Consider the following 19,128-nt stretch of genomic DNA (forward strand, 5'->3'; position numbering starts at 1 on the left):
ATGCAACTTTAATTTTACAAGCTTTTCAGAAACTGAAACATTTTTAAGAGAAAATTGATGATAGCACACATTGAACTTAGACCCAGAGGTTTATGTGTATGTGTATGTGTGTTTTAAAGATTTATTTATTTTTATTTGAAAGATTTACAGAGAGCAGTAAAGACAGAGGGATCTTTAATTCACCGGGATCTTTAATTCAGAGGGATCTTTAATTCACTCTAGACGCCACACATCACACAAGTTGGGCTGATCCAAAGCCAGGAGCCAGGAGTTTCTTCCACGTCTCCCACATGAATATAGGAGCTCAAGGAGCTGAGGTATCTCCTTCTGTTTTCCTAGACCATAAATAGGGAGGTGAATTAGAAGTGGAACACCCATGATAGAAACCAGGACCCATATGGGATGCTAGAGCTTGTAGGTATCATATTAGTCTGTTGAGCCACAACACTGGACCAACCCAAAAGTTTTAATGGTCAGAGTTTTCGTCGCAACATATCAAAAGTATTGTTTCATTTTCCAAAATGGTGCAATTGTCAAAAGCAGTATTTGTTTTTTTTATGATACTGTATTTGCATTTTTTTGCATATCAGTGAAAGAAGAAACAGGAAAGCATATTTTGGCATTGACTTTTATAGGTAGTAGTCAGGCTGGTTATACTTTCTTAAGCATTTCTCCATTGGATTCACAGATACGTATAACATTATTTCTGTGACCAGGTGGATACCTTCCTTCCCCAACTCCTGCCCAAAAGGGTGGTATGAACTCACCTTCTATATTAGAGTCACTCTCAAGAACACAGAAATTCAGGCACTTTCTGTTTGCTTTACTCCCATTGTGCCTGTTACTTCCTTTATCCTGAACATCGAAACTCGACCCAGTGGGACACTTTTGTTTTCTGTTTTCCATAAAACATTTTTTCCATAATAAATTGTTTTCCATAAAACTTTCTGTGGTTGCATTGGTTGTCAGAAGGCACAATGACTCCCTAGAGGCCTAGAGATTCAGGAGTCAATGTCCCAAATGTGTTTTTGCGATTCATTTTCCATTGAGTCAGATATTAAGACTCATGTTTCTGCCAAGTGAACAAAATAATGGTCTTCTCAACAGTAATTCATGTTTTAGAATAACTTCAAAGAAACTTGTTTCTTTTGTCTATTATTTTGAATATAACCTCATTTCTTATAAATGATGTATCGTATGTGTTTTTACAATGAAGAAATGTGTGTGCACCAGAAATAAATCCCTTTCAAATGAAAAGAAAAAAAAAGCAGCTACTTGTGCACTGCTCTTTGTAACTTTTCCCCTGGTATCCAGTCATGAGTCAGACCCTCTTTTGTGTCTTCCTGATTTCTTCATCTAACTTGGCCTGTTTTAAGAATTTCTAGAGCATGACACTCACCAGAAGTATGAAATGAATTGCACAGAAATGAACAGCTGCTGGTTGTACAAATATATAAGGGGCTACTTAGGAGGTTTCTGTATCCACAAATTTTGAGAGACCATGACAGTTTTTTCCATTGTGTTAGCAGGTAAAAGTTGGTTACCTACTAAGTATATTTTGGAAATAAGCCTGAAAGGATTTGCTAAAGCATCAAAGTGGTATAATTTCCAATATAGCAAGATAAAATGCTTTTACAAATGTCAAGTGCTGAATTTAGTTGTAGCACATTTTAAAAATTAATAAAACTTAAAAGCGAGAGGAAATTTTTTCTATAAGATTAGAGTTAGGATTTGAGAATTTTTCAAGGAGTCTAGCCCTTTGATTTTAATTTGTGTTGCTTTCTTCCATTCTTCTGAGAAGGATAAAAACCACTTTGAAAGTTCCCTTTTATTTTTCTTCATCTCCCTTATTTTTAAAACATACAATTTATTTTCTATTTTCTTTTTATTGAACAAACTCACCTAAGTTACAAGAAATGAGTGACTGATAAAAATTTGGAGCCCTCATATTTTTCAGTGTCTATGTAGCATTTCCCTCAAAAACCATTTTTAAATTTCTTTCCTTATTTTTATTGCATTACCATGCTTTGAAAAATCTATAATTCACATGCACAATACTTTAAACATGATTTACTTTAAGCATGTCTATGACCTAAGTAAGACATTCTGATAAATACAATTCCTTGAAATACCATAGTTTCAACTCTTCAGTGAATTCTCATTTCTCAACTAAAACATGGGGGCAGTGATGATGAAACATTGGAACGCAGACTAGTCAGTTTTGCATGGCTTATAATACAGTGCTTTTCAGTGGGAGTCTGAGCTTGCACAAAGATCACATTAACTAAAATGATAAATAGGTCTGATGATTAAGCCAGGTGGCAAAGCTCTAGTTTGTATGACTACTGAAATTGATATCTGGGTATGGCAGGGAACCTGGGACTCCCCTCCTGGGGCTAGGGCAAACTAGGCCTGCTGGAGAGGTAATGTGATTGATCCTTGTAGTGGAGAATGCCAGCTGGAGTGTGCATAAATGATTCCTTCTGGATTCTCCTTAAGAGCCAAATTGATGGCACCTTCTGAAAAGAGCAGCTTAGACCTCTGTACCTGTAAGATAAAGACAAACCTGGATTTCAGCTTAAATATATGGAAGTCAAAAAAAAAAGATTTTTTTTTCTGGAGAAAACGATAATGTACCCTCAGTGAAGGAATTAGAGGTAATAGAATGTTACTCATCTACCAAAATAGGGGGATAATTGCAATGTAGTGCTCTTCTTTGTTACAAGATTTTTAGGAATCCATCTGTGCAAATTGTTTCTTTTTTATTATCATTACATAAACTAATTACATTAGGGAAAAGGGGACATTTTAATTAAAAGGCTGTTTTAAAGAGTTATAATTTTACTATGTCATTAAATAACTTAACTGGCTGCCAACATTGCTCAAGTAAACAGTATTTCTGAAAGCTGCTGTTTGCAAATTATTTGTATTAATCACATTTCCAACAAAATAGAATTTGGACTTTTGTGTTACCTCAGAGATGAGTCCTTTTATTTCTCTATTTTGACCAAATGACTAGAGGACATGACTACATGTAAACCATCTCAATTAGCTTGAGAGGTTTATTTTTACCTTGAAAATGAAAAACCCTGTATTATTTTAAAAAGCATGCACAATAATTTCATGTATGATAGCTTTTACTTAGCTAATCTTTTCTCAAATTAGTGTTTTTGAAACATGGTAAGTTCTAAAAGATTAGTGTTGGGGATGGTGGAAAGATGGCTAGACATCCACAGTGTGACATGTAGAGGGTAATTAAATACAGTGTTGCTATTTATGTGTCTATTTTCCTTTTCGTAAAAATGCCAGATGAGTAAAGTAAATTACTGAGTGTCATTATACATCACACATAAAATAGTTGGTTAGGTAACCATTGTTTAAATACCTTGAAAGTCTATTTTTGCCAAATCTCCAGTATTATTTTAAGGTGTTCTAAGTAATATAAGGAATCTGCCTCCTTAGCGCAGTAGGCAGCGCGTCAGTCTCATAATCTGAAGGTCCTAAGTAATATAAGGTGTCATAAAATTTTTGTGCAAAAATGTGTATTATCAAGAAAGCTATATATGTATTTCAAAAATCATATGCGTCATAATTAATCTTCTAAATTTATTTGCTGTCAACTTTTTAAAAACTTTCAAAAATCCAGACAGGAATAGGAATTTTTTGGTTGAAGTGTCAGGGAATGTGGAAGTGAAAGAATCAAAAAGGAAATACAGAAAAATAAGAAACTGCATCACATAACAAAGCAAGGGAAGCTTGGAAGCGAAGGAGTCCCTGAAGGCAGGAGGTGATAAACAAAAATATAAAAATTCTGATCTTACTTTCAGTATTCCCACAGCTCTAGATTTCTTTCCTCTCCTCTGATTGAAATTCTAAAACATTTTTGTTAAAAAAAATTTAATCTGAAAAAACATTACGGAGATTACTTTAGAATGAAAAATGCCAGATTCAAACTGTATCTTACGCAGTTCAAGACTGAATGAATACTAGTATTCTATTTTTGTATTTATCCATGAAACAAAGGCTTGAATTTTACAAAGTCAGATATACAGAGAGGAGGAGAGACAGAGAGGAAGATCTTCTGTCCAGTGATTCACTCCCCTAGTGACTGCAATGGCCGGTAATGTGCCGATCCGAACCCGGGATCCAGGAACCTCTTCTGGGTCTCCCACACGGGTGCAGGGTCCCAAAGCTTTGGGCCATTCTCAACTGCTTTCCCAGGCCACAAGCAGGGAGCTGCCCGGATTAGAACCGGTGCCCATATGGGATCCTGGTGTGTTCAAGGCGAGGACTTTAGCCGCTAGGCTACGGTGCCGGGACCTATTTATTTAGTTTTTCAGTTTTCAAAATCATTTTCTAGAGCAACTGACAAAGTGAAATCTGTTCCATTAATGCTAGAAGGGTTGCATATATATGAATAGAGTTAGTAAACATTTGTTGTATTTGATAGTTCAGTGGACTATCCACATCTACTCTTAACAGATCTGAAATATTTGGCAGTATTTATAATTAGGATAAATTGTGAAAATAGTGGTTGTGGACATTACCCCCTAAAAGGTTTATATTTTTTTGAGTCAATTTATTTTTGTTTTCAATTTAAAACTGTTGAGCTAATTTGTAATTTCTGTTCTTTTGGTACTCAGGTGATCTTTTAAAATGGTCTTTGAAGTTTTGATGTTTTCTATCTAAATAAATATCAGAACATCTTACAAGAAAGGATTTAATACTATGCGAAGACAAATATGACTGTCGAATCCATGTTAATCAGTGCTACAACAATGACAAGCCACCACTCATTAATAAGTTCCTTTTTGATATGTTAATAAACAATTTTGTACTACTATAGAGAAGAAGAAATCAAAGACAAAAAATGTAATTCCTTACACAAAGTAACATATAAGACTTTTTTTTTTTTTGGCCAGGAAATCAAACTCCGTGTAGAGTAACATTAGTTGACATTTCTATAACTCTCTTTAATATTTAGTTTAATAAGTGACAGCTGCAATTTCATGAGTTTTTTTTTTCCTTCTTTATTGTGACATCATACATCTAGTCTCCTCTGGAAAACTCTGTGTTATGGGTATGAAACAATGAATGTAAAAGGCCAAATGATCTTTTAGTATTATTTTGAAAATACTTGAACTTCAGATTCCTCCTGAAAGGACGCCAGCGTGTAGAGTGCCACTGTGCATTTAATAGGCACTAAATGTAAACTATCATTTAATCCATGTATTTAGTGCAATCTAAGATATCCTGTATATTTGATGATGAATTAGGAATGAGCTAGGTAGATAGGATAAGATTGCATGCTAAGCTATGTTGCAGAAGCACATGAAGATGATTTTGAGGAAGTGTCTTTTTACTGCCTTCTGCTGAAGGCCCACTAACACCCCATTTGTTGAAATTGCACTTGCCAGATTTAACCATGATTTCAAACTCAGCTATGTTGTTACACTCAGTATAACACCTTTAAAGAAGTATTCACTGATAACTATTTTCCTATTAGCAGCACTTGGCATGGTTCACAAAATAAATGAGCCATTTAAGATATTTGAAAAATGGGTGTTTACTCAATTGACATAAATCCTCTCATGATTTAGCGCCAGTGAATGCACCCTTTCTGTTCAGGTGCTGAAACAAGAAATCTGAAAAACTTTCCTTACTAAGCTCTCTTCTTCATCAAGTACTCTTAATTCGTTCTCACAAATACTTCTCTGCTCTGTGCACTTCTTTTCGTTCTGCTCTTGCCCTGAAAACTGTGTTACCTTCCCTACCTTATTATAGCCCCCTGTATTATTACAACCACCTCCTAATACTTTGTTTCCCTTGTTTTAGCTCTTCTGATCTGTCCTCCATGATTTGAATGATTCTTTTGACACACACTAAGTGGGCACTTGCCACCACTCTGAAGATAAGGTCTCAGCACTTTATAGTAATTTAGGAGAGTTCTTCAGCAGTCTGATGCCCACTTCACCAACTGAACTTGTCAACACTCCTTTTCCCTCCTTAGGGTGTTTTGTCCATGCTGTCTCACCTCCTTGCGTGTAAATGAAACCTATTTCATCTCTTACTCGTTGTTTACATTCTTTCTCTTTTTATTCTAATGTTAACTTAGATTCATCGCCTTCCGGATAATTTCCTTGAACCCTCCTATCACTTTTCATTGTAATTTGTTGTTTTATGACCTTCATTTTTTCTATATAGATTAGTGTTTATGGACAAGAAATTTGCCTGTCTTCCGCCTTATCTCCAGGCTCTAGAATAATATGTGAACTACAGTAAGAATTTAGTATATGTTTGAGTAAAGTATCTTTTAAAAAATATACATATATATTCATCAATGAGTTATCTTTTTATCTTTTTTCTATAATCAGTTGTTTTTATTGTTTTTAGACTCACTTTTCTCTGTGGAAAAATTAGGAATCTTTCTTTGAATTCATGTTTTGTTGGTTTTTTTATTACTAGTTAATGTAAAACAATTGCTATCTTATAGGAATATTATGCCAAAGTCATTCAAAAAGAGGGCTTTCGACTCACATTCATCTAAAACCTGAACATCTTTGGAAAGTGACTATTCCTTCATGTCCAAGGAACTCACCTAAGAAGGTTCTTAAAAATATTTGTGAATGAGAATGTTTCTCTAAAAAATAGGAATCAGTTGTTTAGATTGTGTCTAGCTTCAGAGATTACTGTTATGCCTAAAGTTTAGAAACACAGCCTTTCTGTAAGAATACTTTGATTTATTTACAAAAAGTATTTAAGCAATACTATTACCTTTTAATGTACTCTGATTTATTAGCAGATTGCTACCATGTTCAAAGAAATATATTACTTTCTATATGTTTTTTGATAATGTCATAGCACCATATTAAACTCTACTGTGATAAAACAGGTGTTGTAAGTAAGCGTTCTATGGTTCAGTGTTAATAGTTGCTCTTATGTAACACATATTGATTCCCTAGAGTGATTTCTAGCATGTAGTGGATACAGGAAGTATTAATTAATTATTTAGTATTTTACAGCTGTTAATAAATATTTAATTTTTAAGAGGAAATGGGATAATAATTTTACCCTGTCTGACAGTAGGATTTTAAAAGCCGACATTCCAAAATAACTTTACAACGAAGCAAATTTAATGAGACAGTCCTGGTGCATGCAAAGCAAGGATTTAGCCACTGAGCTATTGTGCTGGACCCTAGAGTTACTTCTTTAGAAAAATGCTTACTTGAAATGCCTATTTCAATTATATTTACTTCTGGAGATGATGTTAGAACCCACCACAAAAAAAATGCCTATTTTCTTTCTTAATTAATTATTGTTCAGGCTGTTTAGAACTTATTTATTTAGGAAAATTATTTCACTCTCACATAATCACCACATTACTTTTACAGGTTATTCACCAGTTAGAAATGAAATAAAACATATAATCAGAGTTTTAATAACAGGAAGTAGCTACATGGATTATGTTCATGACATAGTTGTTAAATACAAACTAGAAGTGTAATTACTGTCTCTTAAGGATTCTAAGATTTTGAAACTAAACAATAAACGTAAAATATGTAATATAAGAAAAGTGTTTATGCAGGTATAATTGCATTGAAAGTGTTAAATAAGAATCATTTTAAGTCAATAAAAAAATAATACACTAGTTTCATAATTGGTGCATGAGAGTATATATTTTCTGCTACATCTTTTTATATATTAATTTTGTAATCATCACTTGAAAACTATTTAATAATCTTAAGTAATTTTTTTTAGAATTTTACAAAAAGCCTGAGGTTCTGTTGAAATAATAATTTCAATGCTAGTACCACAAATGCATTTCTATGTGGTGATTAATTTGGGTACTATGATCGGGAGTTTTGAGATCTGTTATCTCTGATGTTCTCTTTTTCTCTTTAAATTAAAGGTCTCATACGTTTGCAAGAGCTCATCAAAGCTCCATCAAGGTACAATCTTCGGCTTAAAATTCGTCAATTACCTGCTGATACAAAAGATGCAAAACCCTTGCTTAAAGAAATGAAAAGAGGCAAGGAGTTCCATGTAATCTTTGACTGTAGCCATGAAATGGCAGCAGGCATTTTAAAACAGGTAATCTTAAAGTAATCAAATTCTTGGGGTTTTTTGTAAATTCACTTTATATTTTTTAAAAATAAAATGTTACTATTATAGTCAATTAAGATGCCAACTCCTTCAACAGTCAAGCTCATACTTGACTGTTAAATTAAATATTGTATATTTAATACAATATTGTTAAATAAAATTTGAAAATTACTTCTAATTAATTGTCCAACATGAAAGGTAACATAAGTATTGATAATCTTCCAAACAGGTTGCAGTTTGTATTTTCAAATGACTGAACTATTGTTTTGTTAATAAGACTGTTGTTTAGTGAGAATGATATTTGTTTGAAATGAACAAAGCAACTCACTGGCACTATTCAGTCAGTAAATCGAAGACAAAATAAATTCACTATTTAACTAATGTCTCCAGTGCGATACATTACATATCTAATCTTAGTACATCATCACCCCAAGCAATAAAATAAGAACTTTAACTACTTTGTAGACAAAGATACTTGGTCTCAGAATGATTAATAAAAGTGATGTCAGATAGCAGTAGCTGAGGGGTTTATATCTCATCCAATGATGTTTACAAATAATCATTCCTGGATAAACCACTGCCTATTTAAAACAGTATTTCTGAATAAATCAAATGAATTTGTCGCAGTAAAACCTCTTCAATGTTATATCTAACAGCATGGTAGGTAACAGGAATTATTATTATTTCATATCTTACAGATGAAAAAGCTAGAATTGTAGATTAAATGCTTTAAACAAGACCCTTCGCTTACCATGCAGCAGAGCCTGAAGCATCCCATAATAACAAAACGTTTACAAATATTTTTTATTTTGTTGCTTTAGTTTTTGAATGTAACTAGATTGACATTAGATTGGTTTGGGATTAGTCAACTGGAATGATTTCTATGTATGTAATAAATTGCCTCTTCTGGAGAGTCACACAGATGCAGATGTCAAATTATATGCCATTAACTGAAGCTACTAACAGTAAATGCCTGTTATAACATGGTTAGTTTATTAAGCAGATGTTGTCCAGTGTTCCAATGTCAACACTGGTTTAAACGCAGTAAAATATTTAATTGGATATGGAAAATTGCTCTCATTTTATGTTTGGGTAGTAAACTATGTGAGGTTATTTATTTGTTCTAGTCTTAGGATTTGAAATTTCATGTAATGAACAAAACAATTCAGTAAATTAAACATTATAAAGTCAGGTTTCCATTTTTTGTTAATTGTTGATTTTTTTTATTACATTTTGGTTACCCAGAGATGGGAAATCCTCTGGTCCTGGAGTGAGTAGCACTCGGTTTCAGTGAGCAAGCTTTGATCTGCTTTTTCTCTGCTTTGAACAAGTATATAAGTGGTCATCTAGCTCTACTCTAAAGATTAAACTGTAACTCATTGTGCTGACTGAAAGTTGAGAATGCCCAATAACAGGATTCACTTTCCACTAGATTTACCCATTATTTTATACTTTTTTTTGTTTGTGTAATTGGCTCTGTTTACAGAATAAGAATATAAAATTTAAATATATGTGATAGAAAAAATACATATGTTTAGAAATCTAGTAGGTTGCAAATGAAAGCAAATATGAAAGGTAAAGTCAGAATGACATTATTATACAGAATGCTTTGTCTGAGATTTCTTTCACACTAACAGAACTTGTATTTTATGATCTTTCTAAATTTACCTAGTGCCAGATTGCATTTATCTCAAATATGGATTTTAGTTATTATAAAACTCAACTCAAAAAAGCAGATAATTTCCTTCTAGCACCTGCAGCTGTGTATTCAATATGAAGTTATTTTATGATTTAAGTAAATTTTTTTGAGTTTCTTCAACCTTAGCAAGTCTTGGAACTCCAAAGACATGATATAGGCGTTGAAGAACAAAAGCAGATGAGCTTTCAGCTTGTTTGGCTTCCCCGAAAATCAATATCAAAAGTAAGCAGAAAGAGAGTTGGGTCTGATCAGGCTTGCCTCATTTCTTTGATTCATTTGACTTCTTTAAACTGAGCTTTTACTAAATATTGATTGACAGTAAATTTGAAATTTTCTTACCTGAACACTGTTAAAAGTGAACGGAGTTGGGGCTGACTATTTTTATTTGAGATAAATTGATTGTGCTAGTGGTTTACTTGTCTCAATCACAGATGATCGCATCTCCATCAGATTTGTTAAAGAGAAGACTCCCGGCACTGCCCCAACATACTTCATATAATTAAATGCATAGCTTCTTAATTGAACCAGACCTTTGGAGATATAAAATACTATCATTTTATAAAACGGAGGAAAGTATATTCCAATCCAAATTGTAAGATATAGAGATTCAGGTATAATCACTGTCTCATAAGTTTGGAAATTTTATCTATTTTTAAAATTTTTATCTTAATTTTCTCACAGGTAAAATTACCATAACAATAGAAAATCATTCTTAGGGTTTTTAATGAAGCTTAAATATGCGCTGTGCTTGAATAATGCTTAACACACGTTAGCCATTATATAAGTGTTATTTATGTTTTTGCATCTGAATTACCTTTCATTCCTGCCAATTACCTTTGACTCTATTTCTAAACCTATTGAATTCATTAAATAAAGTAAAAAACATTGGCAAGAATAATATCCAACTGATACTGAGTGGCCCTAAAGTAGGAAGCTTTTGCACAAATCCATTAGAAGCGGTGAATTCTTTTCAAAAGGTAGATAATTTTGTAAATATTTAATACCAAGAATTGCCTTATACTTTGCTTAGTGTAAGAAGCTCCCAGAGTTCTCCTGCATAGTATAGTGAATATAGAAAAAGTTGACATGCTGTATATTTCTTTATTTTTTTTAAAAAAAGCATTTGAGATGATGTCATTGTCTAGAAATGCTAAATGTTTAAAGAGATAAAGGTATTTATATAGACTACTACTTTTCAAAAGTCAGTCAATGTGTTCTTAGATTACATAATTATTTTTGCACAACATAAAATATTTGGTGATTTGGAGTATGAATTTCCCTTTTATAGTCACTTCTTTGATGTTACCTTTCATGAACCAAAGTTTCTCCTCCACTATCTTTTTAAAATATATTTTATAGATTCAAACATTTTTAATAGTATCCGTCTCTTCTGAATTGAACAATTCATGTTGTAGATGTACAAACTTTTTCAATAAAATTTGTTAATAGTGACCTATGCCTATGATGCTCTTTTAAATTGCTAATTATTGTTTACTGAGTAGATATTTTAGAAACAGTCTCTAACTTCAGGAGAGAAGATGACATGAACACTTTGTATCATTTGAAGTTCTAATCCAAGACTCCTTTTAGCACTGATAGTCTAAAATTGATGAGCACTTTGAAAGAGTGAAACAAAATACAACAATTTGCAAAAAAGAAAAAAAATATATATATATAATCTGTACTTTTTGAAAATATGGATCAATTATATATTTTTCACCACTGCTAAGGAATTGTCTCTGAATTGCTAAAAAATAAATAAATAAATAAAACTCCTGTTGGCTTTGGTCTTTGCTTTGTTTTTTTCATCAACAATATTGTTCTCAAAAACAAAATGGTGCTCCTCATTATGGAATTTGTAATGAAGACGCTACAACTATAGTGAACTAAGATGTGCTAATTTGGAGTTTTGTGTCAGATTTAATGCCTCCTATCCTTTGTAAAGCTCTAAGCTTTACTATTGCAAACATTGAATTAATAGCTTTTCTTGTAAGATTATTAGTTGTAAAATTTCTTCAGTAGCCGCTAATCTTTAATTACTAGGAAAAGATTTCATTTAGTCCAATTTGATGTACCATGAGAAGTGTATGTTGATTCCTCATTTCATTCTGCGATTTTGTTCTCATATGTCATATGGACATAATGCATTTTATAAAATGTGAACCTTTAACAGTAGCATGCTTATTGATCTTCTTTTTTATTTTTAAGGCTTTAGCTATGGGAATGATGACAGAATACTATCATTACATCTTTACCACACTGGTAAGTAATTGATTAAAACAAAGTTTGATATGATTTTTGAATGTGTCTTTGATTTAGTATGGGTAATATGACTGACACCTTTTCAGTTACACCTTGTTGCATTTTTAAAATGCTAAAGAAATTAGCATCAGAAAGGACTAAAGACTCTTGGTGTGAAAATGATGATGTTGATTAATGTTTCAGAAATCAGTTAGAAACGTACATGTCATATTTTTATATTTCTTCAAAGAACTGTAAGAATATGCTGGGTTTTAAAATTAGTTTATTTTAAAAGCATGGTTTAGTAAAGCACAAATTCTGGATCCAGCATGGTAGCCTAGTGGTTAAATCCTCGCCTTGCCACTGCTGACACCCCATTTGGGCGCTTGTTTTCCTCCTGACTAAACTGTGTTTCACTGCTATTACAACTCAAGTACAACAAAACCACGCGTCTCAATAAGGGGAAAGAATGAAATAACTAGTTTAGGGTACAAAGAATATATTAACTTGTAGTAAAGAGCCTTTGAGTATAACCTGAGGTTCCCCCCGTTTTTCCCTGTGATTAGCTTTTATGGTTCCAATTTATAGTCAAACAACTAAAGGCTGGCGGTCAAGTGTTTAAAGGCTTTATGGCTGATAATTTGTGTGCTTGTTCTCACATTTTTACACCTTTTTTGCCTATCAATAACCTGATCTTTCTTTAACAGCTGCAATAAAGGAAAAAACATTTCTTTTTCTCAAGCATCATAAGATTCATAGTAAAACCTCTGTAATAAAAGTCAGATTAACAAAAGAAAAGCATATAAATCGGTTTGTTATAAATTATGTGTGCTTTGGGAGCCTTTGGAAATGAAAGCTCAGTGAGGGGAATTATCTGCATTCTTTGGTTTGATACGGAGTGGTCAGTTGTATGGATGGGTGTATGTTAAACAAGGGGGGGGTCATTATCTGACGGTCATAAAACAGTGGGGAAAAGAATCAATGAAACCTGTTTGTTCAGTATCTTTCTGGTCTCCAGGTATAACACAGAATCTTTGTGGAATCAGTTTTAGGACATATTTTAAGCAATGTGGGTCAAGAAATTCTTTTATAGCCTTCTTCAGAAAATAAAGGTGGAAGATGAGAAAGTGACCTTCTTATTTCTGCAGTTTTTTTCAGTTTCCTTGCATTTAAAATATTCAGTATGACAAGGCATATATTTAGGATATCATATTCTAGTTCCATCACAGCTCAGCTTCCATCTGCTCTGTGAGGGATTTCCTGACTATAAAAAATGAAAGTGACCTGTCTTGTTTCTGACTTCCATTTCACATATCATTCCTACTTTGATCTTTTAATATATACTGCATATATATTCCGACTGCATATAGTGAATATATTCTGTCTTCTTTGTCATATTGTAAATATTGAAAAATAAAAATCTGAAGATTTGTACTGTTTTTCATAGCACAGCTCAAGCCAACGCTGGTTACTTTCCCTTAATTGTGTTTTTAGTGTCTAGCCTGGATAGCAAAGGGAGTCAAGGTAAGCTGTCAACAGGACCAATGATACTTATCTTGCCTTGCTCTCAGTGTTGTCCATAGCATCTGAGTGCTCAGTAATTCCAGCAAAAGAGTGAGCAGCAGTCCCGTGTTCTGCAGGCTCTCAAGTTTCCATCCAATTCTCTCATGAGACAGCTTCAACCTGTTACCTTTTGGTAAAACCAAAAGCAAAGTGAAAGCATTCACCACATGCCAACTGGAAGGAGCAATAGGAATAAATTGTTCTTTATGATAACGTTGCTGAAAAGGACATAAAATAAAGGAACTAAAAGGCCTTTACAAGGAAACAGGCCAATCTTAACTTTTTCACTAATTTCAATTTATTTGCAGGCCCTATTTCATGACCTTCTTCTGAAAAACAGAAGCTAAAACAAACCAAAACTCCAAAGGGCACTCACCAATCAAGAAAACAGGCCATTGAAGAACACCTTGGCTAGTTGAAAGTGGAGCAGTAAGCTTATGCAAGAAAACAGCCAGTGTTCCGTTGGCTTAAATTTAGTAGCACATATATTTGTATAATCAAATCATGACTACATCAAAAGCTTGGAGATTAGTGATGTTTAACATCACTTGAGAAGTAAGAATGCTAAGTATCCTTAAGGAAATAAGAATGAGGAGCTTTCAATCATACCTGCCCTTGAATATACTTGTTGAAAATAACACAAAGAATTTTGCCTTTCAGGACCTCTTTGCTCTAGATGTGGAGCCCTACAGATACAGCGGTGTTAACATGACAGGGTTCCGAATACTGAATACAGAAAATACCCAAGTTTCTTCCATTATTGAAAAATGGTCCATGGAACGGTTACAGGCTCCTCCGAAACCCGATTCAGGTTTGCTGGATGGATTTATGACGGTATGAATACCCACTTAAAGACGTTTGTGCGTTTCTAAATAGTGTGGCATAAGCTATTAAACCTCTGAGTCAATACTCAGTTTAATGTTTGTCATTTAAGGGCATATTAGAGTCTCTGTTGCAAATAATTCAATTAACAGTTTTCTAAACCTGTTTTATATAACATATTTATATTTTAAGTAGATCAGAAGGAAGTACAGCCATCATTAGAATAACATATTACAGAGAGTTTCTGTAATTAATGCCATATGACATTAATCTGAAAGAAATGCTTACAATCTTACCTAACCACATACAATTACTCTTCACTGTAATGGTTTCAGTTGCCTAGTGTCACATGACTGACCTAAATCACACAGGAATCTCTGCTGAGCTTACTCATTTTCTAAGACTATTGACCAATCAATAACCACTTTTATCATTTCCAATTCCTTTTTTAATTTCCTGGTAACTTTGTTCATGTATTAACTATACGATAAAGGTACTTTCTTGTGTAACTTCAATTTTTAATATCAATTTTATCAACGAGAACTAACAGAAAGGCATGTTCTGAACTTCTTTAACCGTGATAGAACATTTCTTCTGAGGAGACAGGTAATTGTTAATGTTCGTTGTTTGCCTAAGTAACTAAAGCAAAAAAATGGTAATAAATATAAAAATTGTGACAGAAATTTTGCATACGTTTTCAATAAGGATTTGTGGTTGGTTTGTATTTAACACCATATGTGTTTTTTCAGACTAGTCATATTTAGTTAAATTCTCCTTGTCACCTGTTCTACTATCTCATTTAAATAAATTAGAACTACTAGATATATTTTTAGTAAGTATATTTTCTGAAGACGAAATTTCTGCTGGATTTAAAAAGTTGTTCATTGTTTAGGCCTGTTTTTTTATTTATCAGGTCATGACCATTTGGATTTTAAAAATATATATATTTTTTAATTTATTTGAAATACTGAATGGTTTGGAAAAGTAAATCAGAAGACCTTATATCAGTCTTTCATACCTTATGCTTTAAGACATTCATTTGATATATCCAAGGGTTGGTGTGCCACTTTGCATCAAAGAATCCTCAAAATTTTGTAGTTTTCATTTGGTATTCTTGTTATATCTACATTCATCCGTATGGCTCTCTATGTCTTTCCTAAAATGAATAACTCCCTAAGTTATAATAACATGAGTTAGACTACTGAAAGAGATCAATGCATGGAAAGGTGTGTCAACATCCTGCACAGAGTAAAGATTTGTGGAGGGAATTAATCTCTAGCAGGTGAAAAAGGATACAAGATGTTGGGAAGCGCATAGGTTTGGGTTCTATGTGAACATGAATACTTGTTTAGCCTTTTTTAATTGTGGATGATTTGGAGCAAGTACATAAATGAATATTTTTTTTAAAAATAACTGGGCTAATTATAAGTTTACTTGTAAGCTGTCCTTATATAATATTTCTTATCTACAATATTTACTTATTATCTTATCATTTTGATAAATAAAATATGGCACAAAAACACTTTGGAGGTATATCTGAGGCATGTCATTGAGACAGAGTGATATTTTTCCACAATTGGATGCATTTTTTAACTAATAAATATATTCATAGCATATTTTATTATACATTGCTAATTATTAATTGTAAGTAGTATATTGTTATTATAAAATTAAATCAATATGATGTCCATATTATTGTAGTTACATATGTAAGTGTACTTTTTCATTTCCTTGTAAGAACGTAAGCATTTTCACATGTCATTAAAAGTTTAGGGAAAGAAATTGACTATTCCTACCATGATTGGAGTCAGGAAATTAAGAGGATTATAGGTTAGAAAATTAGAAAAGAAAAAGAAATTTAGAATTTAGGAAAGAAAAAGAATTACAACCTAGCAATAAAGCATTGGCAAGATTCCCTTCAGTTAATACATGAGCTCCCAATGTTTACATATTGTGTATTCCATTTTGTTCACTATAGTCCCATAAAGAAATGGAATTATCAGCAAGTCCCTATTGCTTGCAATAATACCTATTATTATCAGTACCAGAGTCATTTCCTACTACGTAAAATCATAGTGCTTAGAGTTTCATATTCTTTTTTGAATGTTTGAGTTATAAAAGGAAACCATGAATTGTATTCACAAAATTTTGTGGTTGAGTTAGCTTCTTAATTGATCCCTGAAATAATTATCTCTCAGCAAAATGGCCGTTGAATGTAAGACCACTTTTCCTGCCGTTGTAGTTTATTCTATGATCCAGAGTCATCATATAAAAAGTGATAATGTCAGGAGTCCAGTAAAATTATGATCTTCACTTGATATAAACTTAGACATGAAACCAACTCATGAACACAATCCAGTCCTAATCTAGAGATCGAGGAAGCAAGAATAAAAACCCAAGTTCTTCCTTCACACAGGAGACATTTTTCTTTTTTAACCCACATCACTTTTTTCACCTTACCTCCATTTCAACCAATTATTATTCTCATCATCCCAGATGTGAGCCCGTAGTAGAAACTGTTGTTCTACTGTCCATTCTTTGTTAAGTGTTAGTATCTCATCATGCTTCTTCAAGGCCCTTTCTATGAGCATCACCACTGTTATTTCCTGCATTACTTACATGATATTCAGTCCAGATGTCTGGCTGGACAATGTCTTCCTTTTGTGAGTATGGTTCCTAAAGACTAAAAATTCACTTTTTCAGCCCATTATTGTGTGAGGAGGGCTATATGTATTGTGATGTAATGAACTTATAGCAATCCCAACAGAGTACATAAAAATTTAGGGGAGAAATTTGAACAGTCTAGCTATGTGCATGAATTCATTCTTCTTAAAAAATTATGTATTTATTTGAAAGTGAGAGAGAAAGAGAGAATTTCTATTTATTGATTCACTTTCCAACTGAAGACAAGAGCCAGGAGCTTTGTCCAGTTTTCCATCTTCTGCTGTTTCCCACAGTCATTAGCAGGAAGCATAATCAGAAGTGGAGCAGCTGGGACTTGAAATAGCACCTGTCTGGGATACTGACATTGAACTTTGTGGCTGTACCTGCTCTGCCACAACGCTGTCCCCAAAAATCTTCCTTAGCGGTAATTTTTCCAATGGCCTAAGAGGTATCAATTGTATTCATTCTTTGTTGATATTAGGTACCATCAATATTGAATGGTTATATACATTTTTACACAAATTATTATTATATCACTTTTGATTCTTAAGGAAACATTGCTTATTTAGAAATTCAAACTATACCATCTGCATTTTCTTTCTTTAAGTATCACTAAACAACTGCAAATTCTACTGTAGCAATAATTTTTAATATACATCTTTCATTCCCAGGCTGTGTCTTAGTTGATGCCAAGATTTTTTCTTTGTTGTATTAATTTTCTTGTCATTGAAGTACCATTCCCAATATCTCTCTTCTGCATTATTTTCTTTCTGGTGTGATCTTTCTAGACCTTTGCTTGTGTCTACTCATCATTTAGTAAAGAAATTTGAGCTCATTTACCAGTCTCTGTGATCTTGTCATAGCAACTGCTTGTCCAGCTCATACTAGCCTGCTTCCCCTTCCATTGAGCCACCCAGTCACCCTGAGTGAGACATCTCTCATCTGCCATCTTCCATTTCACAGCAAAATGTTCCATTTTCTGAGTCACATAGCTCTGTTTGAATATACAGTTCATTTCTACTAATATTTTTATTTTCAGATTATCTATTACATTTTCTGTGAATTTTATGAATTCTGCAGATATTTTAAATATGTGGTCCTTTATTTATAACTACATGTTGACGTTGACTCTGGTGCTTTTGCACGTTTTCACACTCCTTGCCTAAAATACTCCAAGCTCTTTAGAGACAAGACAAGTCTTGTGTTTGATACAAAGTATGTCCTTATAATGAAGGAATGATAACCTGATTGAATGAATGTGCATGCTAATTTGTTCTGTTCATATTTATCTCTATGTGTTCTAATTATTCTCAGTTCCCCAAATATATGCTAGAGAACTTTTTATTTAACTGCTTTGCTTTATTACAAAGCTATACAATCATTTGGAAATGCAATTAGGCTATTTTCAGTTGTTAGAAAAATATCACAAATACAAAGTCTTCTGATACTTTTGATTAAAAAGTGAGAGTGAAGTCTTATGAGTTCTCATCCTACTTTACAAATGAATAGTTTATTAGAATAGTGAGGTTTTCTGTATTCAATTTCTGATGATTTTCAGATAAGTATTTTATGATAGATTATGTGCAATAAGTTTTATTTCTTTCTTTTAGAAAGTATTGTTTTTATTTGAGAGCGAAACAGAACGACAGAAGAAGGAGAGAGAGAGAGAGAATGCTCCAACAATGGACATCCAATGCAAATTCCTGATATAAATGCCAGAATTTCATGGAGATGTCAACTATCTGGAGTGCACATTAGCAGAAATCTTAGATAGGGAACAGAGCTGGTTATTGAATTCAGGCACACTGATATAGTATGCTGGTGTTGCTTTAACACTTGGAAAAATGACTGCCCTATTTCATTATTTATTGTGGATTAAAGATACATATCCCCCATATACAACTCATCATAGGGAATTAGCTTATGCATAAAGGAGTCAAGCATGATCACATTGTTACTGTGTAAAAATTAACTTGCAGAATATGAATGAAATAAAAGATAGCCAGGCAGATTTTTGTTTATATTCAGAACTAGAA

The 19,128-nt window shown here is 32.9% G+C and overlaps 1 protein-coding gene across 3 annotated transcripts in view; it reads left to right on the forward strand.

Moving 5' to 3' along the window:
• GRIK2 (glutamate ionotropic receptor kainate type subunit 2) overlaps positions 1–19,128 on the forward strand; it is a 577,027-nt gene that overhangs the window by 231,705 nt on the left and 326,194 nt on the right. For all 3 annotated transcript variants that reach the window (XM_040983826.1, XM_040983827.1, XM_040983829.1), the window contains exons 4-6: positions 7,910–8,091; positions 12,011–12,064; positions 14,267–14,440. In XM_040983826.1, the coding sequence (XP_040839760.1) occupies positions 7,910–8,091; positions 12,011–12,064; positions 14,267–14,440 (410 nt within the window). The remainder of the gene's footprint in view (positions 1–7,909; positions 8,092–12,010; positions 12,065–14,266; positions 14,441–19,128) is intronic.

Source organism: Ochotona curzoniae, unplaced genomic scaffold (assembly GCF_017591425.1).
Source record: "Ochotona curzoniae isolate NIBS_2020 unplaced genomic scaffold, NIBS_Ocur_1.0 contig_3819, whole genome shotgun sequence".
In the NCBI taxonomy this organism is placed as follows: domain Eukaryota; kingdom Metazoa; phylum Chordata; class Mammalia; order Lagomorpha; family Ochotonidae; genus Ochotona; species Ochotona curzoniae.